Source organism: Asparagus officinalis, chromosome 6, assembly GCF_001876935.1.
Source record: "Asparagus officinalis chromosome 6, Aspof.V1, whole genome shotgun sequence".
NCBI lineage: Eukaryota > Viridiplantae > Streptophyta > Magnoliopsida > Asparagales > Asparagaceae > Asparagus > Asparagus officinalis.
Genome location: NC_033799.1, coordinates 47,745,849 through 47,771,460, shown reverse-complemented (window position 1 = coordinate 47,771,460; position 25,612 = coordinate 47,745,849). Strand labels below are relative to the sequence as shown.

Sequence of the window (25,612 nt, the reverse complement as noted above, 5' to 3'; positions counted from 1 at the left end):
AATGTAATTTTCCCTATTTTCTTTCTCTTCTTGTTTTGTTTTTTCTCATAACAAATCAGTTACTTCTACATTTCATTTCCTTTCTCCAGACAGTAGAGCTGTGGGGTTCACTGTTTCTGCACTCTTTCTTCACATTATCTTGAACTTGTTGTATTTATAATTTAGTTTAGAAGAACTACTAGTTTCATAGGCCACAACGTATCATGAGGATTTCAGAATCTAGATTATACGCCTAAGCACCAATCAAGATTTCAATGAAATCCAAATCTTCGTATAACAATTTGACCGTGTGGGAGTAAACGAACCCTAACATCATCATATCAAGATTCTACCTCTCAAAAATTTTACAACAACTGCCATTATCAAACGTATCAAAGAAATGCCATAAGCTTACTATAACGAAATAAGTAGCGACGAGCAAGAATCCAGAACCCCCCAAAGCCCTCCATGTCAAGATCCCTAACGCCAGAGCAGCTTCGATCCCCGTCGCCGAGAGCCCCGACACGACAACCGGCGACCCGACGAGAAATATTAGCAGGTTGCTCGTGATCGCCGATGTCCACGTAGACGGCGGGGTCGCGACGAGATCGAGTAAGGTGGATTGTAGCCCGGGGAGGTGCTGAAGCGAGAGGGATTTGGGAGGAGGCAGTGGCATTTTGGAAACCCTAGGCTTTGGATTGAGGAGAGCTAGGGTTTTGGGGGTCGGGTTGAAGGAGGGAGGAGAGAGGAGAGGGTTTTGGGGGTGGAGGAGAAAAAGTTGGGAGTCGACGAGGTCGGAGATGGAGTCGGGAATTTTGAAGGAGACGTCGGGTGAGATTTTCTCTCCCTCTCTCTCATTTTCGCTCCGCTTGAGTTGGGAAAGGGGAAGAAAACTGAGAATATATGGGATTTTCTATCAGACCAAACAAAAAAAAGATAGTTTCTATTATACCTTCTTTTCATTTCCTTTGCTTTACTTTCCTTCAAACCAAACATGGCCAAAAGGAATGCATACATCGAGCTTACTCATCAGATCCCCAAAATCCCAGGAGGAGAAGCACCTGCGTCCAATTCCCATAAAAGGCAGAAGCGAGTGCATCCTCCCGCGAGATCGTAGCGCCCGAAACATCGCTCGCTGGTAACAATGACCCTCTCCCAGAGGCCCCGGCTTTCTCATATGTACTGCGTAGTTCACCCATTCTCATCTCTCTCTCTCTCTCATCGAATCCCCTCTTTTTCCCAAACCTAGCCAATGGCCTCTCTTCTCTCGCTCCCCACAATCCCAAAGCCTCGCCTTTCTCCCAAAACCCTAGCTAACCCGCGCCAAATCTCGTCATTCAACACAGCGCCCATCGATCTGAGTGAGTTCAATCACTGTACCGCTGCTTTCACTGATTTACGCTTCTTTTTGCTGATTTTTTTTTTATAAAATTTATTATTATTATTAGGTTTTGGGCGTCGAAGTTGGAAGCTTGGGAGAGGATTGGCGGTGGCTGTCGCTGCTGTGGAGGAGGCTGCGGTTTCGGTTGAGGAGAGGAGAGATGGAAACAAGAAACCGATCGTTGTGGTTGATAATTATGATAGCTTCACTTACAATCTTTGTCAGGTTTGCTACTCCTTTTTTCCCCTTGAATTTCTTGTACTTCTCTATGTTTATTCGTGAAACGATCAATTTCTTTAATATGTTCATTTTCCATCTATTGTTTCATAAAAGCATAAATATTATGAACATAGCCCTGCGCACGTCCCCGGTGAAATTGATACCCATCCATTCACATATAAAAGAGTATAACTAACGGCGTGTTTGGCAACGGGAAAGTAAATGGAAAGTGAGATAAATTTTAGAAAGTGACTCCATTTACCCTTTTTTTCCTTGTTTGGCACATGGAATGTGAGTGGAAAGTAATTCGAAAGTCAAAGGTGTCGCATCAGCTTTTTAGTCATTTTTATTTTCTTCAAAAAATGGAGCAAGTAGATGAAAAGTGAAGGGAGCAAGGAAATAATATTTTATTAACTTTTACATCTTCCACTTTTCAAATTGGTTGTCTTTATTTAAATTATTTTAATCTCCTCGTTCTTCTTTGGATTGCATCTTTTCTCATCCAACTACATTGTATACGAGATTTCATAATGGCCTTCACTTTTGGACTTCAGTGAAATATAATACATGATTGCATCCACATACACCTTCCTATATAAGTTTACTACTTTTAAAGAAGAGCCTAACATATGAGAAACTCTGTTCTCATGGTTTAGCATCATTAGAAATCGACAATACCAAGATCAAATAAAATACTACGCAAAGCACCTCAAATGCATTGAAATAATAGTACTTGAGCATCATTAGAATTCTACAAAGCTCTTTAAATACGTGGTCTAGAAAATTAATTCATTGTTCTTTGACTTTAGTTCAATTATGTATATTTCTTCATGGACTAGGTAGAATGCACGTGCACTGTACGTGGTCAAATATTATAATTATTTACTTTAAATTTATTTATTTACTATAACATAGTTGTAAAAACTTTATGATTATCATAATATATTAATTTTTTTAGATATTTCCATGTGTGATTTTAACATTTTGTCTTCCAGAAAAATAGTGATGTTTAAATCCTTACAATATTAATTATTTAAGATTAATTAGTAATTTGAATGTATAATTTCAAAATATTAATGATGTAAGGGATCAATACGGAAAAACCTATTATTATTAATAAAAAATAAATTCTTGAATTCATTAAGAAAAATGGTAGGTTTTATCTAGTCATTAAGGATTTTGTCCAGTTATAAAAAAAATCACTTCCACCTATTTTTTACTTCCACATGTTGTTTATCTGGCGATTGAGTATTTTAGATATTCAAGAATTTTTTTTTAGAATATTCTAAGTTAAAATGTACAAATTCAATCAAGAAAGAAAATATAAATTATGTGATCAATTCCAAAATCTGATGTTGTACTCTTTTTACATCTTCCAACTACTAATTGATCTATCGAAACAATTACTCCCTAATTTCAGAAAATAATAAAATATAGTCTAAGAATGATTTGTACATATTATACACTCATATTGATTGTATTTTAACAAAATAATTCATATCTATCCAATGTCAAACAACATCTAAAAATTTAGTTTAAGGAGTTAGAAGAATACAATATCTACAATAATACTCATATGCAAACTATGAGCTTCATAAACTTATAAGAATGTGAACAATATAAAATAATAACTTAATTTACTTTGTCAAATAATTTATTACAAATCATGAAATACAAGGGGAATCAGAAGGATCGTATACCCATTCCAAATAAATATTAAAATTTTCTTAGAGATTCTTATAGTAAAAGATTTTTAGAGTTGATGTCTGGATAAATTTAAGGATAAATAACCCAAACCAGTTCATTGAGTGATAGATTTGCTATAAAGTCCACTCTTATAAAATTGATATCACATGTGCCTTAAGTTGTGCATTTGTTTAAGAGTTAATTTTAGAACACTCTCCCTCAACTATGGAGGGCATGGAACCTCCCCAACAAACTATTTAAGATCGAGCAAATCTCCATCAATTTTTGGGTGTTTTGTAGATAATCTATCTCAACTTAAAAAAATTTGATTTAACCCCAATGAATTTTTCTCACTTAAACCTAACCTCTCAAAACTAACATCATTGAGTCTTATCTATTATGTGACAAGTACTTAACTTGAAAAGACTAAAATATCAATCAATCATAAAAGAATTACATTGGCTTTTGCCAGATAAAAGAGGTGATATAGAGGGAAAGCGAATTGTAAATTGGTTGTGATCCTTTTATTATCGGTTGAGGATTTCTTTTTAATTAAAATTACTTTCGTAAAGAGGGTATTTTACCCAAGTCACATATCGAAGTTACTATATTAAAGGGGTTTGTTGATAGAGTTGTAAAAGATTAGGGGAGTTTTCATGAGATATGCTATAGTTGAGATGTGTTTTCTAAAATTATACAAAAATTGAGAGGAGTTATCTATAACACCCCGCATAGTGAGGGGGTTTTGTCAAATTGAGTCAGTTGAGTGGGTTTTTAAGACAATTCTCATAGTTGAGAGTTTATTTAAAAAAATTAACACTTCTTTTAAATATGGTTTATTTATAATTGTCGCTCAAATTTTTAATAATTTAATATTAGTCTCTAAAATTATGAGTAATTTCAAAAATTTGTGAGAATCATTGGATATTTAAAATCAAGGAACTAATATCTAAATAACTTTTACATATTTGCTCTTATAAGCATTCTATTAAATATCGACCAATATATTGCTATATAGGCCAATGTATCGGGTTAAAAGACTTTATCTCAGTAATATTTTATATAATATCTTTTATTTGTTGATTTTTTGATATATCGACTGTTATCGAAAATATGGTCGATATATCCCTTTGAAGATATCGAGAAAATCATGTTATTTTTAATTTGATTGTGGGCTGGGGTTTGGATCGTGTTTGGAAAACAAAATCGAAACCCGCAAAACTCACAAAGGCTATAATTCTTTTCCTAAATCTCTCCACTCTAAGCTCTCACAAATCTTAAGCACATATCTTGATGCAAATTTTTATGTTTAAAATTCATTAATATGTTAAATTACATATTATAACATCATGTTATGTATGAGTATTATCTCATATGACACCCAGTATTACACACATATCCCTGATTTTTGCAACCCGATATCATGGATTTTATTTTTTTTCAATATTTATTTGATGTCCAACACTTTGTAGTAGTCTTTCAAAAGCCTCTTCTAAAGTTTTCTAAGCAAAGTATATAATTCCAGGAAATAATTCAAAATCTTGAGACTCATTCAAAATATGATGTTTTAATTTTTCCACATCTCTTCTATTACATAAATATAAGCTAAGCATTTGGCCTCTTATTGTATGATGAATATTATTTATCAATGTGATCATATACTATTGTTTGTGGATAACAAATGTTTCAAATCTTTTGTAAGCTTAACTAAACTTAAATACCTTGTAGTTTATCAAAATTATACTTATATGCCTCTACTTGTATCTTGCTGCACTTTTTTTTTAAATTTTAGATAACGTATCTTGATGCGCTTAAATATCCTAATGTTTTCTAAAATTTAATGTTTAACCTTCTGTCTTGTTACCTAAACATAGAAATGCTCTTTGTAATTTTTTTATATAAGTTTCATGATATAGTTTTAGGACAATTCTATGTTTTCTACTCTTTCAATAAATACTTTATTGACATGCAATTATCTATTAATATATTATTATACATTAGTAATAATTAATATGATGTAAAGTTTTATAATAACGTTGGAAGTTCTAGGGCTCAAATTATGCATACTTAAAGTGACATATAATATAAATTATTAATGATAATTAATTTAGTTTACTTAGTATTAGAATGTAATATCAAAAGAGAATAGGGGTAATATAGTCATTGGAAAGTTTTTCCACAACTCCCTCTTTTAAAGGGAGTATGATATGATATGATTTTTAAGATAATATTGGCTTACAATAGTTGCCATATATTGCTATTTAACTTTGTATTTGCTAACGACAGTTTAAAATTGACTATTTTTCACTATCTTATTGCCATATAAACCAAATAAAGATAAATTAATTAAATAGATGCCACGTCATCTGCCACCTCAACTTTCCACATTTTCACTTTTCGATTGCTAAACAAAAAACTGCAAATAGAAAGCGATTCACTTCACTTTCTATTTTCTATTTACTTTCCAGTTGCTGAACACGCCCTAGGTGCAACTAACAGTGTGTTACTTTGACTATGCTATTCTCAATGCCGAATAGAAAGTAAAACTTCATATTTGCCATGTGCATTGATGTAAGTTATGCACATAAACATAATGTGCTTTGGCATTTTCTAATCGACATTAGATGTTCACGATCAATGGATGAGGAAGTTTGAACAATTATATAATATTGTCCGTTTTTTTTCCTTTTACTCACTAAAATAAATTGATTAACAAACTAAATCTTTTGTATTAAATTTGAACATAGGAATGGAGTATCATTTCACTTATAAAGAGGAAAGAAAATAGTGTCTTTTATTTAAAAATGTTTATATTTACACCCATCTGATTAGTGGTTAGGCATTTCCATCTAAGCTATTTCTGAAAGACACATTTGGAGCATATGCACACACAATACCATAGCAAGAAGGCTTACTGATTTAGGTTGAATGATGACCTATAGTCTAACCTACGTAAGTGTAGACATTCAATTGTTCACGTCATCCTAAAGATAAGACATTGGCTTGAGGTCAGGGTGCAACCTTAGAGTGGCATGGTAGGTAAGATCGAAGTCGATCTTTTAGGTTTGAAACTTACATCAAGCTAGAAGCATGACATTTGAGTGGAATGCAGCAACACGATAAAGGCGAAGACTACAATACAATGAGCCACACATCAATAGAGGTAACAATATGCGATTTAGGGCTGATAATTATTGTCTAGCTGATTGATTAACGTGATTAGGATATTTTGAGTTAACCCTTCATAATTGTCGATACTGCCAATCTTCCTCAAAGGCATAAAAACCCTTTGTTAGGCGAAGACATATAGAAAATAAATCCAATAATATGCACGTGTATATTTGGCACCCAATGTGCGATACGAATAATGACACCCAACAATAGCCTTTTTATAATGGTGTGCAATTTTGCATGAAAACTGTTGGCTAGCTGGTCTTTCTGTATCAAATAAATCTCATTGATGCGTGCCCGATACCTAAAGATGGAAAGTAGATATTGCTGCGATAAATTTCCAAGAAGTCTAATTATGACCGAAAAGAACACCCAAACACTAGACATGATCTCTTATCGGGGTTTCCCAACACTACACATTGCTCAAGTCTCAATTGCGAAGTGCTCTAAAAAGAGAGGGAGCATTGTTTGGGGGGAAATTATATTTGGCTCGTTGAAAATGAGAATTTGAACAACCTTGACCTTTTTGGGCAAGTAAAAAACTTCTCTAAACTATATGTTTTCGAAATTACCTTCAACCTTATATTCAACCAATCTCATATTCTCTCCCTCTCTCATACTCTCTCCCTCTCTTATACTCTCTCCTTCTCCATTGCTGCCTTTTCCTCCGCCTTCACCTCTCTTCTTTCTCTATCGCCGCCTTTCCTCCTCTGTCGCTGCATTTCTTCCTCTATCTCTCTATCCTCCACCACCCCTCTCCTCTTTGTCCTCCTTCACTGCCGCCGCTTTTCTTCCTCCACCACCCCATTCCTCCACGACCCCCTCTCCTTCTTCTCTGTCGTTATTGCCTTTCCTCCTTCGTTGCCTTTTTCTTCCACTGTCCCCTCTCCTCTTTCATTGCCACTGTATGTCCTTTTCGACTGCCCGTTTCTTTCACCCCCTCTCATCCTCCTCCACCTCTCCTCCCACCCTAGCCTTTGTTTCTATACACCCCCTCCTTTGTTGCAACTTATCCCACCTCTTTTCAATCATCTATTCTCCTTTGTCGTGACATCTCCTCTCTTGCCTCCATTTCATCATCATCATCGTCTATCTCCTCCTCCACCATGTACTCTCCTCTACTTTGCTTCTCCTTGCTCCATTAGTCTTTTCTTTCTTTGTCATTATCTATCTGTTGTAGCTGCACTCAATTCAAAGTACCCATCAATCATTCATCATTGTTTATAGCAATGAATTATCTACTAAAGTTTTTGGAAGAACCACTATAGTGAGCTATTGTTTATTTGTAGTTTGCTACAGTTAACCAACTCCAAATACTCTAGCTAGCTACTGTTTATTGATACATTAAAAGCTAAAAGTACTCAAAAAAGTTATGATACTGAAATTTATAATAAAGACAAAAAAATAAGATTCAATTTTAAAAGATTTATTTGCAATGGATATGCTTGCTTGAAAAGCGATTTGGAGAACCGTTGTCTTAGTCTTGTGCTCACTCACTTTTTCACCTTTAAGTTGAGATGTGGGGATGTTTGTTTGTACGAAAGTGAAGATCGAAAGTGTGAAAGTAAAATGATTTTAACACTTTTGGTATTTGTTTAATTGAAAGTGGTTGTGAATGTGAAATGTGAAAAAAATCCATATCAAATATAATGCAAGTTTAAGTTTTCCTAAAAAAGTGCTGAAGTAAGATAAAAGTGAGAAAAGTGGGGCCACTCAAATAAAGAACTATACTTATTAATATATTTCATTTTTTTAAATTTAGCGGTAATAATCACTTCTTATATTCTCTAAGCTATCATTTGATCCATGCCCTTTTCTATATTCTTTTCTACCTCTGTACCATTTTTTCCTCTTATCATTTTCTTTCTAAAACCATTTGTTTTCTACAATTCGTAGACACTGGTATGACCACCAAATAAGTAAGTTAATCATTGTTCAATAAAAATCTTTGTAGTTATAGAACAAAAACTTTTCTGCCCTGATTCAAAGCCTGCAAAAAATGCAATATATCCGCTTACTATTTAAGATGCATTATATATTTTGTTAAAAACAAGTTTGTAATGCAAGAGGTGATTTAATTATTTTTCTGAAGATTAGAAAGTTAATTTTAAATAAATAAATAAAAGGACATTGTCACATCATTCTTACTTTTTAGTTTCAGTGAGAACTTATTTTTGCAAACAAACGTTGTATTTCACATGCATAGTAATGTGGATCATTTTCTCACTTGCTAAAAAAAGTGCTTTCACCCTTAAATACACTTTCAGTTCGCTCCTGTTGGTCACAGAAATTTGTGGGGTCGATGAGATATGAATGGTAGAAAATTGGTGACGAAACTGTTGGTAAATGTTGGGAAAGAATAGTGATGTAGTACAATAAAGGAAATGGTTTTTTAACTATAAATTCAAAGCCTTAACCTCATTTTTTTTTACACCAACCCACTTTCAAAAGGGATCTTTCCTATAAATCCAAACATCCACTTCCAAAATCATTTTTAGAATAAGGAACATCCACCGAATTAATTTTAAACAATTAAACTCACATTGTCTTTCAACATTTTGATATATGGTGTAAATTATAATTTGTTTTTCTATAACGTGGTATGTTTTATTCTAAGTAGTTAAAATACAATTATTTTTAAACCAAATGTTTAAAACATTATTTCTTTTTCGTTTTTGTACTAATGCCGTTACATCTAAAACTGTAGATGAAATTTTTTGCGTTTATAATCCTATAATTTTTATCCTCCTTTTAGACCCACTTCTATTTGGAATTTTTTTTGAAGATAAACTCAAGGTTTTACTCCAATAAATCTTTAAACCTTCCACTACAAAAATTTCTTCTACGCCCAAAATATTCAACTGTATTGATTTTAAACCACTTTATTTTGTAGTTTGGTATATTAAATGTATATGTGATGCATTTTTAACTAAATGTATTAACCATCATTTTTTGGAATTTTTCTCACTAATTTTGCGACATCACTCAAACTAATTTTTCTTGTTTAAAAAAATGTAACAACTTATGAATAAAAATAATAATTTATAGCATACTCTTGCTTGAAACATAAAAAGGTAACACCTTAATCAACAAAAGTAACAATGTTATGAATAGAGTTAATAATTTATGAACAAAATTTGACATTTTATAATATGGACCGGATCAAACGTAAAAGGTAAAAATTATTAAATATATATAACAATTTTATGAACAAATGTAATAATTTTATTCCAAACATAACATAATATGTATAAAGAGTAATAATGCTATAAACAATGATAATGATTCTTGAATAGCAACATAAAAATACAAATCTCTCTTTTTCTCCTCCTTTCTCAACTACCACATCTTCCCTTCACCGTTTATCTCTTCCCCTCTGTTCTCCAGTCGCCTCCTCTAACGGTTTTTATAAATAAAAATATAAAGTAAAAACAAGTTTCTCTCTTTATCCTCCTTCCTAAACCATACCTTTCCCCTCAGATCTATCTCTCCTCCCCTCCCCTTTGTCTTCTTATGTGCTCTTGTCCCCACTCTACTCTCCATTCATATCGTCCTTACACCTTCATTTGCATCCCATTATCACTCGGTGAAGAATGGGTTCTTAGGTTCATGGGAGGGTTGGTTCAAGGGTCTATAGGAGAGATGAAGGAAAAAAAGAGGGGAAAAAGAAGAGAATAGAGAAAAAAGAGATCAAGTTCAATGAGTTCATGGGAGAGATGAGAGAGGAAAAAGGAGAGGAAAATGAGAGGGAACGGAGAGGGTTAGTTCACATGAGACATTGGAGTGTATTTTGTGAATTTTCAAAAGTTCACATGGGCACTAGGGGGTCAGACGCATGATTGCTTTGGCTTGTAAGGGATTTATGCTTTTCCAAAAGGTGGTAGACTAATATTGTTTGGATTTCTATTTCTAAGGTGTCCAAATGCAATTTTTCCTTGTTTTAAACATCTCCAATATAGCTAATTATCAGCCGATGTATCCTTTTATAAGGTTTACCACAAAATGATATGGTCTTAATATCCTTTGCTAGCTTTAGAAAACTTTTGGATGATATGTCTCGACAGGGTTGATATATCAATCGATATGTCTTATATATTTTGTCGCGAAACAATATAATTTTGCAAAATTTCTCTAATGTTCTTTTAACATAAATTCCATCCTTCTACCGTTTTTAGCAAATCTTAGTAGGCTCTTTTCTGAAAGTAAGTTTCTACAATTGTAGTAATCCTAAACATATCTTAGTTATATTTTTGTATGCTTAGATTTCGTAAGTATGTTTAGATAACATTTTTAGGATATTGTATGACATATGCACATCATCTGATGTAGCACTCCGATATTTACTATATATCCCTAATATTTACTCGATATCTACAACCTAATATGGATTTTGACCGTTTGATTTTTTCTCGACATTTGATATTGAAAACATTTAGAGACCACTTGAAAAGCAAAGCGAAAGATGAAGACACTTTCTCCTAATTGCCAAAGCCTTAGAGTTATCTTCTTGTTTGTGGCCGGAGTCATCCCAAGATAGGTGATAACCCAGGTAAAGTTCATGGTGATAGGTACTGCATTTGATAACTATGCAATAGTTTAGAGATAGTCACACCAAGACTAGCTGTGATCATATCACGATGTCACATGTTGTGGATCTACACTAGGGGCAGTGGGGGCAATTGCCCCTACTAACCCCCATGAAATGTATCTATATCATGCTATTATCACCCTTTAGTTACACATCTACTTCTTTCACTTATAAATTTCTGTAGATATAAGATAGAGTTTACTTTGTTAAATGGGTGTAACTTTTAACATACTTGTTAAACACATATAGTTTTTACTTCTATACTCAAGTCGCTCCAATGTAGCTATCCTTATGTTTTTTTGTAAATTTCTAAATGCATGTGTAAATATCACCTCAATCATTAATTTTGCTCCAACTCCACAAGAGAGCAAACTTTTTGAACCTTACCACAAAATCTTATTTCTTTTTCTTTTTTAACTAATTGGTTGCTTAGCATCCTACTAATTTAATGAATAATTACATCACTTCTTTTCTAAAATCCATTCAAATTAGATTACCTTTTATGTAAAGTCTACAATAATATGTTTACTCTAATCGCATACACAATTTTGTAAATAGTTTTGTCAGTGATGTATTAAAAATATTTTACATTTATTCTTATATGGAAATGATGTTTAAAGTATATATTATTTTACTTATTTTATTAATTTAAACATTTACATTATGCATTGTGCATTTTTAGTAGAAATTCCATGTGTACACATTAAATGATAAATAATATAATTGACATGAAAGGCAGTGAATTGTTTAGATAAAAACTTATTGTTACTTGCACGTGTATTTGCACATGTCGATATACTAGTTTGTGTTAAACCCCTGTATCAATTTTTCCTTGCACTGTTTTACCCCTTGATCGCTTAGGCCCTTAGATTTTTTTTTAAAAATAGACACTCATAGTTAGTAATGGCGTGTCTAATATTTTTGGTAAAAATACTATATATTAGTTAACTTATAGTCTTGCCCCCAGTGGCTGAAGTTTATGGATCCACCCCTGATCACATAGAGATGAAGTTTCCTACTCTAGTAGACCGATGATAAGGGAAAAGAAGTTTAGGCATGACCGTATTATTATCTGTGACAGTATTGAAGGAGTTGAAGGAGAGGACGTAGAGAAGAAAAATGTATTATTTTCTAGAGGAACTTGGATGAGAACAAAGCCTTCGCATCTTCTCACAGTATTGAAGGAGTTGAAGGAGAGGACGTAGAGAAGAAAAATGTATTGTTTTCTAGAGGAACTTGGATGAGAACAAAGCCTTCGCATCTAGAGAAGAATTTTCAATATTGACCTAATGGATGATCTCAAAGAAGCTCAGGAGGCCATAATAGAGGATCTGGACAAATTATTGCTGGAGAATAAGGTTGATATGCATAAGGTGTAAATCTGACATATTTTATCTAGAGAAACTCGTAAACGTCTAATTGCCTTGTTATGGAGCAACTGGGGTGTTTTTTTCTTGGAAACCTACAGACATGTAGAGATCATCCTCCATGATAAAAGGAGATTGTATAATAGTTAATTATTTATTTATGTACTTGAAGTGGATTTGGATGGCCTCTTTCCAACGTTATGGATACTCTTTTCATTTGGTATAAGGTGACACCCAAAAGTTTAGGAATGGGTTCATTGTTGCTTATGCTTCTGAAGATACGAAGAAGAAAATTGGCAATTACAAATATCTTTTATACATTAAATTCAAATTAGGGCTTCATTTCAAATCTACAAGAATTACTCCATCATTAACAAATTTACACAAATAAGAAGCAGAGATGCCAGACTTGCTTGTCTCCATATTATAGTTTTTCTCTAAGGTAGGGTTAGTCAAATAGTACTCAAAACTAGAACTAGGATAATTTTTGGGATATAATTTTATTGTATTAGCCAAGTAGAACTAAAATTAGAACAAAATTTTACAGTGTTAGTTATTTACATCTGTAACAAAATTAGAACTGGGATAATTGGGTAATTTTATACAATTATCCCACCTTTTTTATTTTTCTATACAAAAATGAGAGTTCTACTCTCTCAAATTATCCCAAGTTTTAGTTTGAAACTAGGTGGTAAAAAAGTAGAATTCTCCTTTTTATTTTCATATTTTTAATTTTTTATATTTATTATATTTGTGTTTACCTCTTTCCTTCACGGTCGTCACATCATTAGATCATGCCATCAAATTGGATCTCGTCTCCCCTTAGTCATCTATGATATTTTCTTACTTTACCAAATATTATAATCCAATAATTAATTTAAAAGTAAATAAAGTACAGATCCATAATTTATTAAAAAAACAAAATTGAGAGATGAGGGCAAGAGATCTCGGAGAGCAAAAAACGAAGGAAAATGTGGAATTTTTAGACTTGTACTATAATAATTAAAAAAACAAAAAAACTACAACATATATAATAATAATTGCCAATATCTTATAGTATAACCAAAAGTGATGTAGTAATCAACATTCTAGTAAACAATTTCAACCAATAATAATAAGGTTAAAATACATATATAGTATTCATATCATCAAAATGCATGAATATACATCAAAAATTATCCAACATCATTTTATTAAAATATCCCACTTCACAAAATTGTTCCTAATTATTCCACTTAAATATCCCACTAGCAAATATTGTTCCACTCTAACAATTATCCTTATTCGCATGAAATTGTCCCGATTGACTAACACCTCCTAGGTAAAAATCACATCTTCCTTAAATAGTATTAAGAACATTCATTAACGTGTCTTCATGTGTAAAGAATTTTTATTATTTGTTGATGCTCTTGTTTCTGGTTGCAGAGAAGTAAATGTCTGCAAACTTTAAATTTCAGTTTATGATGGACATTGTTAATTTTTGTAATTTTCAGTTTATAATGGACATTGATAATTTTTCCCAATATAACGTCTATTTTCATGTTCTCTAATATTTATGTATTAGGATGTTTAAATAAACTAAACTTTGAATGTTAAAAATAACATGAAGGAATACGATACTCATTTGAACCAACCAAATTCGACCTTAACTTCTTACTTGTGATTATGGATACAAATCCAAGCTATCTGGATTCTAACTCTGTCCATCCTACATGAAGTACATGGGAGAGATTGGGGCTAATTTTGAAGTATACCGTAACGATGAACTCACGGTGGAAGAACTGAAAAGGTAAATCATCATGTTTGGCTGTAAACTTAAAAAAAATTATTTGTTTGATAGACTCATTAATTGGGTTAATACAGACCTCAGAATCAGATTACTGTACATTTGTTTTGCTTAATTTAGAAATCTGGACTTTTTCGTACAGGAAAAATCCGAGGGGTGTACTTATTTCTCCAGGACCCGGTAAGTGTTTGATCATACATGAAGATGAAGATACTTTCTTCACGTTACAGTGGCAATAAGCATTGTTGTCCTTTGTCATCTAGGTGCACCTCAAGATTCAGGGATATCATTGCAAACTGTTTTGGAACTTGGGCCTTCTATACCCCTATTTGGAGTTTGCATGGGCTTGCAATGCATTGGGGAAGCTTTCGGAGGTTTGTGTGGTGTCTCTGTCCAGGTTGCAATCTTAAATCTGTAATATAAATGACTAAGCTTAAAGCTCACTGAACTGCAGGAAAAATTGTGCGTGCTCCTTCAGGTGTTGTGCATGGCAAACATGGCATTGTGTACTATGATGAAAATCAAGAAGACAGCTTATTTAGTGGCTTATCAAAGTAAGATTGTCCACGCTACATTTCAACGTTTACCACAGCAATGCACTTCTTTCAGAGGATGGTTTCTTGATTGATTGTTAGCAGAGAAAGTATCTTCACCAATTTCCCTTTTGCTTACTAGTTTTACATTTTTTACAATCATAAAGTTTGTCTTATCCTTCATTTTTCATTTTGTTTTTCATATTGTTTTTCATATTGTCCTATATAAGAATTGATGTTCATATTAACTTATATATATGCGTTCCTGTTTAACTTCATGTAGTGCCACTGTTAGCATATAAGGTCATGCAAGCATGCATTCAGATTACATGCACAGAGTTCTATATCTAGTATCAGATTTCCTCTCCATGAGAACATATAAAGGATCCTGCACAGTTCATGATATTCCATTGGAACCTGACACCTATCTTAATCATAATCAGGAAATAAATGATTCAGAAACCAGTACATCAACAGAAATGACAGGACGTGGATCCTTGCAATTCATCTATTCACTCGTGAATTTTGAAAATGATCTTTCATCTCACTGGATTTAACTAGCAGAGCATTTGCTACCCAGCACTTGGTATTATCTGGACATTGACATTGGTATGAAGAGTATCCTGGTGGTTTAGGGCATGAGGCACAAGAAATGTTAACCAATACGACACAGGGAGGCACATGGGCAAAAAACACATGTTCATCCATATATACTTTACGTTTGCATAGTACGTACATAGACATATATTTCTATTAGTTATATACTTGATGACACTATACGCCCTTGACTGTTATATTACATATCATGACATAGTTATGGTTAGAAACAAGTTTAAATGACAACAGGAGTAAAATATGACATTATTAAGATGGAAAATATCTTCCATATTGCTGCAACAACTCCGTGTTGTTAACAACATTTTTGGATTGTGCATCCATCTTTAACTGATAATACAAATACTATTGACACTTTTATTTATTGTCACAGTCCTTTTGTTGCTGGTAGATATCATAGCCTTGTCATTGATAAGGAGAGTTTCCCTCATGATGTTCTTGAGATTACAGCTTGGACAGAAGATGGCTTAGTAATGGCTGCTCAACACAAGAAGTATAGGCATATCCAGGTACATGAACTAGAGACACTCTTGTCTCTGAGGCTTGGTAGTGACCCCATATTCTATTGAATTTTAGAGAAATCTCCTTTATTTTGTCTGGTTTTGCAGGAAACCCCTATGTTTGATTTGGCAGAAAATCAACCTATTATAGGGGTAATCTTAAATAGAAAAGGGTCCTTTTTTTGGTAAAATTTGGATAATATCAAAAAGGGTTGCCTTCCAATGCCATAGATTTTAGGAGTTTTTTGCAGGACTCAATTAAATAGAGGAAGCTTGCTCCTAACTTTGATAGCATGGGAGGCTTGTTCTTCATTTTATCTTTATATCTTGATTTGCTGATCCGATTATTTTTACTGGTTGACTAATATGCATAGCTGAGAACTAAAATTTGCAAAAACCTTTTCTAATTGAAATACATATTACGTTACGAGGCCACACAACAATAAGTTATGGAATGAATTCTGGTACATCATTTTCTCACAAAAATATTTACTTCAGCTGCAGGATATTTATGATCATCTAAAGCTCGGGATTTAGCCCTCGATGCCATGGGAGGGTCTTTTTATTTCTTCTTTTTATTTAAATTTTTTACATGGCACACCGTCTTATGTAAAGGATCCTTTCACATGTATACTCAATGGGCATATTTTGTCGTGTTTGAGACAGAATTTCAGAATTTTGAAAGCTAGCAATGATACGAGTCGCCGTGCGAGCACCCTTGGTCGCAGAATTACCTAAGGTGGGTTGAGAAGAAGACGATAGAAAATACAAGAACAATTCAATATGCGAAGAAAAATATCTTCTCTAGATTATGAAGAATCAAAGATTACAAAATCTCACCCTCACAATCTCATTAGAATAAAGAACAAACTCTCTATTTTCTTTAAACCCTAATCACTTGATTAGAATTTCTCTTCTCTCAATCTCCTTTAAGAATACAATTTGATTCCTTAGAAACCCTAAAACAATCCTATTTATATCCCTAACAACGTGGATGGTAATCTTGTAAATAACCAGTCCAAATAACCAGTCCAAACAAATCAGAAAACTACGTCAAAATGGAGTTCCAATTGGAGCTGGAAACCCGATCCGGTCGACTAGCATAGATGCCGCGGTCGACCGGCCAGAGAGGGGTAAAAGTCATCTTGGCGCTACCCTGTAATCGGTCGACCGGAAGAAAACTTCGGTCGACCGAACCCTGCTTCTGGTCGACCGACTGAGATGTCGCGGTCAACCGGCCAGAGCACACCAAAATAACCCTGTAACGTGTATGAAATCGGTTGACCGACCAACGCCTGAGTGCTAGTTCCTGATTTTTGTTGTCTTCTTATTTTTGACCGTATTTGCCGTCTACAACGACTTCGTCCACGCTTATATTCTCAAAATATCATGAGAATCATCTATCATCAAACTCCTATGAGGATCGCTAAGCTCCCGAAGCAAAGAAAAAGACACCCGTATCATGGCTCTCTACTTTAGGAACTTGAAGTCCCGTTCAAGTTAGAACGTTAGCTGAGGGAACTCTTAAGCCCCTCATTCTTTTCTAAACCACGTAGCCTTGCTAGGAATCTGGTCTTGACGTCCGATCGAAACGAATCCTTCGTTTCGTGTCTCGTCATAGTCACCTTCCACTCTAATTTGCAACCCACTTTTAGTGACTCCTCATAAGATCTAATACACAACGATACAAACTTCTTACTTATATTCACTAGCCTCTTCGCTCGTGTTACCGTCCCTAAGTTTGTCTCCTTTGAAAAAGAAGCCGAACGAAATATGAATTTTTCACCATATTTGGTGAATGTGTTCTTCTGAGTCCGCCTCTCGTAGATTGCGTATCTATCCCACAAATAGGGATTGTCTAGTATAACCTGACAAACATCCAATGGAACTACGTCGCACGTGACCTCATCAATATACGACTCATGGAGCGTAAATCTGAAAATGCATTAATCAACTACACTTAATCCCGGCTTTTTCTGAATCCACCCTAATGGATAGGACTTTGGATGCTTGACTGTCTTCAGACCCAGCTTCTGAACCAAGACTTTGGATATTAAATTCTTCTTGCTGCCTGGATCAACTATGATATCTACCAAACTGATCATGACTTGCAACTTAAGAACAAAGAGCTGTTCTCTAGGGTCGTCCTCCCTCGTGGCCTGTTTTCTCGTCATAAGATTGAGACTGTTATTAGGTTCTGTCATTCCGGAAACTTCTTTCGGACCCTGAGCTATCACATATGTTTTTTCTCCTCCTTCAACCCTCTTGGCTTGAGATGATAATACTTTTCCTAGCACCAATCAGTTATATGTCCTGTCTTCTCGCAATGGCTACAAATCAACCCTGTTTTTCCTGGATCACCCTTCTTCTTCTCCTCCTTAGATTGAGAACCACTAGATTCGCTTCTAACTTGTTTAGCCTCTCCTTTGGACTCATTGCTCTTCTTTTGTTTTCCCTCAATGGCAATAGTCTTCATGCTCGCTTCTGCAATGGATTTGACCGTGAATAACTTCATCTCCTTCCGGATGTAATCGCTCAATCCCGTCATATACTTCATAAAGACCGAGTACTCCTCCGTCGTAATGTTGAGGACCATCACCTGTTGCTGAAACTCAGTCGTGTATTCTTGAACGGTTTGATTAACTCTTTGACGCAAACTGTACCACCTGTACTAACGCTCCTTAAGGAATCCCACTAGGTAGAACTGCTTTCTCAGTAGCTCCTTGAACTTATTCTACGACACCGCCTTCCTCTCCTGTTTACAGTTGGATTTTTATCATGTCAATGCATGCATTGAAATCTTCAAAGTCGCGAACACGATCTTCTCCTTGGATGAATATCCATAGAGGGTAAAATATGTCAACATCCGCTCGATCCAATCACCAAACCTCTCGACATTGACACTCCCATCATAGACATGAATTTTCATCTTGAAGTCTATTTTTAAATTCTGGTAAGAACCCTTACCCCTTCACGTGGAACAATCTTAACGTCTTCGACCTCGTTTGAATCTGAATTCTCATCCTCCCCATCAAATTCTACAGGTCTCTTCTTTGACCCCGACGGAGATTCGATCTTCTTGTCGCCTCCTTGGATGAGATCTACGAGTTTGGTAAGTGTCGAACTGATTGCCTCGACCTGCTTTTCTAATGCATTAAGTCTTACTGAATTATCCCCTTTGATCATCTTCTTCTTCATTGATTTCTGGACTTCTTCCAAAGATAAAGATCTCGCCTAGCTTCTTGTATTGCGATCGAGTAAGGATCATACACAAGATTCCCCCTTTTTCACAAGATCTGATTTGCTCTGATACTAACCTGATACGAGTCGCCGTGTGAACACCATTGATCACAGAATTACCAAAAGTTGGTTGAGAAGAAGACGATAGAAAACACAAGAACAATTCAATTGGTGAAGAAAAATATCTTCTCTAGATTATGAAGAATCAAAGATTACAAAATCTTACCCTCACAATCTCACTAGAATAAAAAACAAACTCTCTATTCTCTCTAAACCGTAATCACTTGATTAGAATTTCTCTTCTCTCAATCTCCTTTAAGAATACAATCTGATTCTTTAGAAGCTCTAAAACAATCGTATTTATATTCCTAACAACGTGGATGACAATCTTGTAAATAACCAGTCCAAACAAATCAGGAAACTACGTCAAAACAGAGTCCCAATTGGAGCTGGAAACCCGATCCGATCGACCGGCCAGAGGTGAAAAAACCATCTTGGCGCTACCCTGTAATCAGTCGACCCCGGAAGAAAACTTTGGTCGATCGAACCCTGCTTCCGGTCAATCATAGAGATGTCGCGATCGACCGGCCTGAGCACACCAAAATCACCCTGTAACGTGCATAAAATCGGTCGACCGACCAGTTTGGTCCGGTCGATCGACCAGCACCTGAGTGTCAGTTCCTGATTTCTGTTGTCTTCTTGTTTTTGACCGCCTTTGCTGCCTTCAACAACTTCGTCCACGCTACTATTCTCAAGATATCATGAGAAATATCTATCCTCAAACTCCTATGAGGATGACTAAGCTCCCGATACAAGGAAGAAGATACACCCGTATCAAATAGCCTAGCACTAACTCAGACACAATCTTTGGTCTCTTGAATTTTGTTATAGCATTGAAGTGTGATAAATATCAGGCAAGTGTCTTTTAACTGTTTACACCATGTGTCAGATATTGACTCGGGAGCTACGCTTCATAGTTTTCATAAGATCAAACTCTTCGATCACTTTTGAAATCAGAGGTTGTCATAGTAATGATTTGCTTGATCTCATATTTATTGTATGGAAAATTCACTTGGCAAAGTGCAATGTTTTAAAAAGCCTCCGTCTAGACCGCCTAAGGGTCTGTTTGTTTGCACAGAAGTAATTATGAAGTAGCTTTTGCTACTTCCAAGCAAAAAAAAAATTTGTTTCTTCGAAAAACTTATTCCAATATTTTCTTAAACGCTGATGTGACGCCTACATGTCATCCTTACTTTCAAAATATTTTTCCACCCCTCAAGACCCGAAAGTAATTAGGAAGTAAGTGAAATACATATTAATTAGGAAATAACTAATTTTTCTTATTAACATTTTTTTTATTAGTTACTTCCTAACAACTTTTTATTTCTATCCAAATAAATAAAGAGATTGAAGAATAATAATTACTATTTCCACTACTTTAAATAATATGTGAAACAAACAAAAAAAATACTACTTCCAGTTCCACTAGTTCCTACTTCATAAATTTACAACTTACTTCTTTGATCTATTTTCTACTTCCGATATTTCTGTCAAACCAACGGGTCCTAAGCGTATGCCTAGGCGTAGGCGGTATGTAGGCCGCCTGCCTAGCACCTAGGCGGTATCTGGACTACCCACCTAGGTTTTGGAAGCGCCTAGGAGAGCGTTGTCTGCTTATGTCATCTGTTTATGTGAACTACCCCCTTCAGGCCTTGATTTGATATCCTTCATTGCAGCCTCCACGCCCTCCAACCTCCTCAAGCCTCCAACTATGAACACTTTCTCTACCTTCTCCGACTTTTAAAATCTCCGTCATCGCTAAAATGAAGAAAGAAATTTTCCTAGGCATCAGTTCGACACCTAAGCTTTTTACAACGATGATATTTATTATCAATTATTGTAATTAAAAAAAGGAGAATCGCCTGGGCCCCGTCTAGACTCCTGCTTAGGCTCTAGATGTTAGGTCCAGTGCCTAGACCACCTAGCGGCAAAGTCATGACATGAGACTCTTCTAATGAAAAGCAAGAAGTAGAAGTTTAAGTCCATGTAAATGCCTAAACAATCATGAGTGATTCAGTTAACTCTTAAAAGTTAGGGTAAGCTACTCAAGGTGGACCTACATAGTGACTGTGTGGCTAAAGCTTGTACTAGAACTTCACAATATTTGAAAGCCTGTTTAGAACCTTACTTCTTTACGCTCAAGCGGTTAGGCGTTGGTTGTAGCAGCTCCTAAGGCGGAGCTCAACTGTGGCCTCCTTTTTCTTTTCTTCTCTTTTTAGTCTCTCTGACACAAGACACAGTAGTCATCACGTTAGTCGCAAGTTGGTGGCACAAGAAAGTTTCCCATCCTAAAAGGCTAAAACAAATACTTGTTTATTGTCACCTTATCCAATTCTTTTGGTAGCATGTTAGGTCAAGAATTTATGGGGGATTTATGAAGCAAATAATTAATGACAATTTTGAATTTTTATAAAATAATTTCAAGATTGAAATTATATGAAAGTAAGAAGATATTTTAAGTTGTGTTTTTCTCAGAAAGCTATTCAGATTACGTACTGATAATAATTAGGATATAGTTAACAATTCAAAAGATCATACCATATATTAATTTAATTCTAAAAGTCGTAATTTTTTAAAGATGAGAGTCATGGCCTTTCCTAATGAGATTTCAAGAGATCCGACAACAATTGATCTTAACAAATCTACCTCGATATATGTCTTGGAAAATTATAGTTTTCGACTCACATTTATGTAATTATAATCCCCGTAAAAGTCTGTACTATTTTCCATTATGCCCATAGTAACTAGATTCCCTTGATTGGCCATGAACATTGCTGGTTCATTTTCCTAGTATATGATTATAATACGTAAGCAAAAGTTAAGTCAATCTCACACGATTATCTCTCGCCTATAAACTGCTTCATCTCTGAACATGTTGTCTTGTTATGTGTGAGTGACTGACTTCTCTTATCAGTAGCGGTTCATTTAAAAGTACTTGACATGATTTTTCCAGGCATGTTTAAATTCCTCGCATAACATTAATGTCATATACCAGAATGGATAGATTGAGCGTGGGAGAACACAACACCTGTCTTTATCTATAAATGAGACCACTGGGCATCATATATTAAATGAGAGGATTCTCTTATATACAGTGATGTGGATGAATCTAAACGAAGTTTAGTTAGGGTAATTCCCCTTTAAATCACTTACTGAGATTCAATCATCTCACTTACACACAAGGTTTTAAATGTCGGTCGACATATCCGACACGTCGGTTTGAGGGCTTGAGCGACACGACATGAGCGTTTTCAACTCATATGTCGGTTTTCAGGGCTAAATCAGAAAATATCGGGGTGATATCGGGCATATCGACCGATTTACCCATTCTCATGTTTAAGGGTTTATTATGAACCCGATAGAAAGAAAAGAGAAAAATTAGGACTGTAGCGGATTTGGAAACCGATCACTCCTTTCGTGAACGACGACACCATTCCCATATCTCCATCTCGGACCCCCGTCGTCCATCTCTCGTTGCGTTCCGAAATCCGAACCCCAACTGAACCCGAGAGCGACAGGGTATCCCGTTGTCGGGATAAAGAAAAGAGGGTGGTCGGTGACTTATCCGAAGGACCCCGAGCAGACGAAGAAGAAGAAGAGCCCCGACAAGGCGACACTGCCTCCTTGTGACGTCCAATCGGCGGCACTGCCTCCTTACGACGTCGGAATCCACCCATCGCCAGCACCGCCTCTAGAATTTATAAAGTACTGCCTCCTTACGACGTCGGAATCCACCCATCGCCAGCACCGCCTCTAGAATTTATAAAGTATATGCTTATATTGAATTTAGGAATGCTTAGATTACATTTAGGACATGATATTATACACATGCGCACCACCCAATATGGCAATCCGATATTTAGTCCATATCCCCTGATATATTCCCGTTTTTCGCTATCCGACGTGAATTTCAGCCGTCCGACATGAACCCGACATCTGACATTTAAAACCTTGCTTACACATGATGACATCCTCAATCTAATTTTTTTCTGCATTAGAAAATATTATTGATTCTACTGATCATGGCCTATAGCTATTTCTGCTCTTCTCCTTTTTTCTAATTGGATCCATGTTTTTTAATAGAGAAGTACACATGTATTCTCATTTGCTCTTATGTTTACATAGTTGATTCCAGCCCAAGATTTAGGTTCTCATGTTGTAAAGCATTTACAAGTGCAGGCAGCTTTGATTTCTAAACTTTACCCAATGCTTCTCTATGAATATGTTTTGCAATTTGATCTGTGTATAGATTTGCAAATTTATGGTTACAAGAGATGCTACCAACCTGATGACTTTATCATCTCCTTGGAAATTAGGATGCTTTTATGAGCTCAAAAGAATAAAGTTTCTGGAGGCATCATGCATTGACTGAACGAAGTGGTGCATCATGATATTCATTCTCACGCTCGAGTGTAAACTCATATGTTTTGCATGAATATGTGTTTACGTGAGCATGTGAAAACCATGATTAGTTTTTTCAAGTGACAATTTATGTGTATTTGTGTCTCAAAGTTAATTTTGATCTAATTTTAATATTATCTAAGACATTGTCCATGTGGATAAAGTTTATGGACATAACAATATAGGATATTTATAAGTCTTTATTTGCACTTAATAATAGAATATTAGAAATCCATATAATTATGTACAGTTACCTATCACAATATTTGTGTTCATTTAGGGAATCAGTGGTCTATTTAATTGCCAGTGGTCTATTTAAGGGCCTGTTTGTTTGCATGGAAGTAATTATGAAGTAGCTGAAGTAAAAAAAGTAGATGCTACTTCCAAGCAAAAAAGTGTGTTTGGTTATCTGAAAAACTTACTTCCAATACTTCCTTAAATGCTTATGTGGCGCCTACGTATCATTCTTTTCCAAAATATTTTTCCAATCCTCAATACTCAGAAGTAGCTCGGAAGTAGTTGAAATGCATGTTAATTAGGAAATAAATAATTTTTTTATTAATATTTCCTTTATTAGCTACTTCTAACAACTTTTCATTGATAAAATTACTCTTAATTGTAACAATTATTTTATAGTAATTTGTGATGATCGTCGGTCAGCTTTTCTTTAGGATGAAAAGAATAGTTTGTCTATTAATTCTTTGTCTAAATACCACGTTGATGTTACCATCAAAGGAGCGAGGGAGGAGGAAATTGGAGATTCATTGGAATTTATGGTCATCCGGAGTCTCATCGTAGATGAGAGGTAAACAATTATTTTGAAGCTATGTGGTTGGAGGATTCTTCTTGCTCTCAAGTGGCGAGGGGTCATAGTGGCATGAAACTGGCGTGGCGTGGCTTTGAAATTGTGGAAGCAACATGTGTTAATTACTTCCTAGTAATATTTTCAAATGTTATCCAAACAAAAATAAATAAATAAAGAGGAAGAAGTTCTACTTCTATTACTTCTAAAAATATATGAAACAAACAAACAAAATGGTATTTCCACTACTTCCTACTTCTTAGTTTTGAAAGTTACTTTTATAAACTACTTCTTACTTCCAATACTTTCATTATCCAAACGGGCCCTAAGTGCCGTGTTAGATTTCTTTCTCCCACCCCACCCCACCCCACCCCCCAACAATAAAATAAAATAAAATAAAATAAAATAAAAGAGGAAAAAAAACAGAACGAAGGTGCTTATATGACAATCTTCCCTTATCATCTAACTTTGCCTTGGCCTAGGAGAAAATTAGAAAATTATTCCGTACTGCACAAGCTTAAAATATATCAGCAGACAGGGTCCTCTCGCCATTAGTTGTTTCTTTGAAGAGTCTGCCCTAACTTGAACATGCTTGATGTTAGTTGAATATTAGTGGGCAGAGGGCTGAATAATCAGATGAATTAAAACTTATCCTAAGCAGCTGACACCATCTTAATATTTAGATTGATCTCCCTTTTGAATCTTTTATTGCAACAGAAGCAATCCCTCTGTAAATGTTGCCATCATAGGCATTTTGTAGCCTTTCAGGCTACAGTCATATGCCAAGAAACGATCTCTGTGAATGTTTTTTTTTATGTTCTGTTAAACTTTTTTGTTTGGCTAGTTGCTTTGTCTGTTAAATCCTTTTAGCTGTCTTTTTTTTGTCAAAAGTAGTGTACTAATTTGTAGAATTTTTGATGATGCAGGGAGTACAGTTCCATCCAGAGAGCATCATAACCAAAGAGGGCAAGACAATAATAATAAACTTCATCAAGCTCATTGAGAAATTCGAGATGAAATCTCAACACTGAAGATTTTAGGCTGTATCCAAGAGAAACTTCTCGCAAGGTGAATGAAAGGTTATCCTTATTTGTCGTGGGGCTACATGTTGTGTTTTGTTGTGAAAGAATAAAACATCTGTTGGTCATAATCTTCTGTAGCACAATAACCCTAGTTGATTATATGTAATTTTATCAGAAAAAGAATGCCTTTTCTTATCAACTTGTTAGTCAAAAACTGGACCTTCACTAGCATAAGGGCATGGCTATAACTAGTGTGTTTTAA

The 25,612-nt window shown here is 34.9% G+C and overlaps 1 protein-coding gene across 2 annotated transcripts; it reads left to right on the top strand.

Moving 5' to 3' along the window:
* On the top strand, positions 979-25,612 carry LOC109844436 (anthranilate synthase beta subunit 1, chloroplastic-like). 2 transcript variants are annotated; one of them, XM_020413457.1, is made up of 9 exons: positions 979-1,117; positions 1,229-1,340; positions 1,428-1,585; positions 14,110-14,180; positions 14,320-14,357; positions 14,441-14,551; positions 14,632-14,731; positions 15,699-15,834; positions 25,255-25,612. In XM_020413457.1, the coding sequence occupies exons 2-9, from the start codon at positions 1,232-1,234 to the stop codon at positions 25,357-25,359; spliced, it is 828 nt and encodes a 275-aa protein (XP_020269046.1). In that variant the 5' UTR covers positions 979-1,117; positions 1,229-1,231; the 3' UTR covers positions 25,360-25,612. The 2 variants fall into 2 exon arrangements, with proteins under 2 accessions (XP_020269046.1, XP_020269045.1); XM_020413456.1 differs by having other exon boundaries at positions 979-1,340.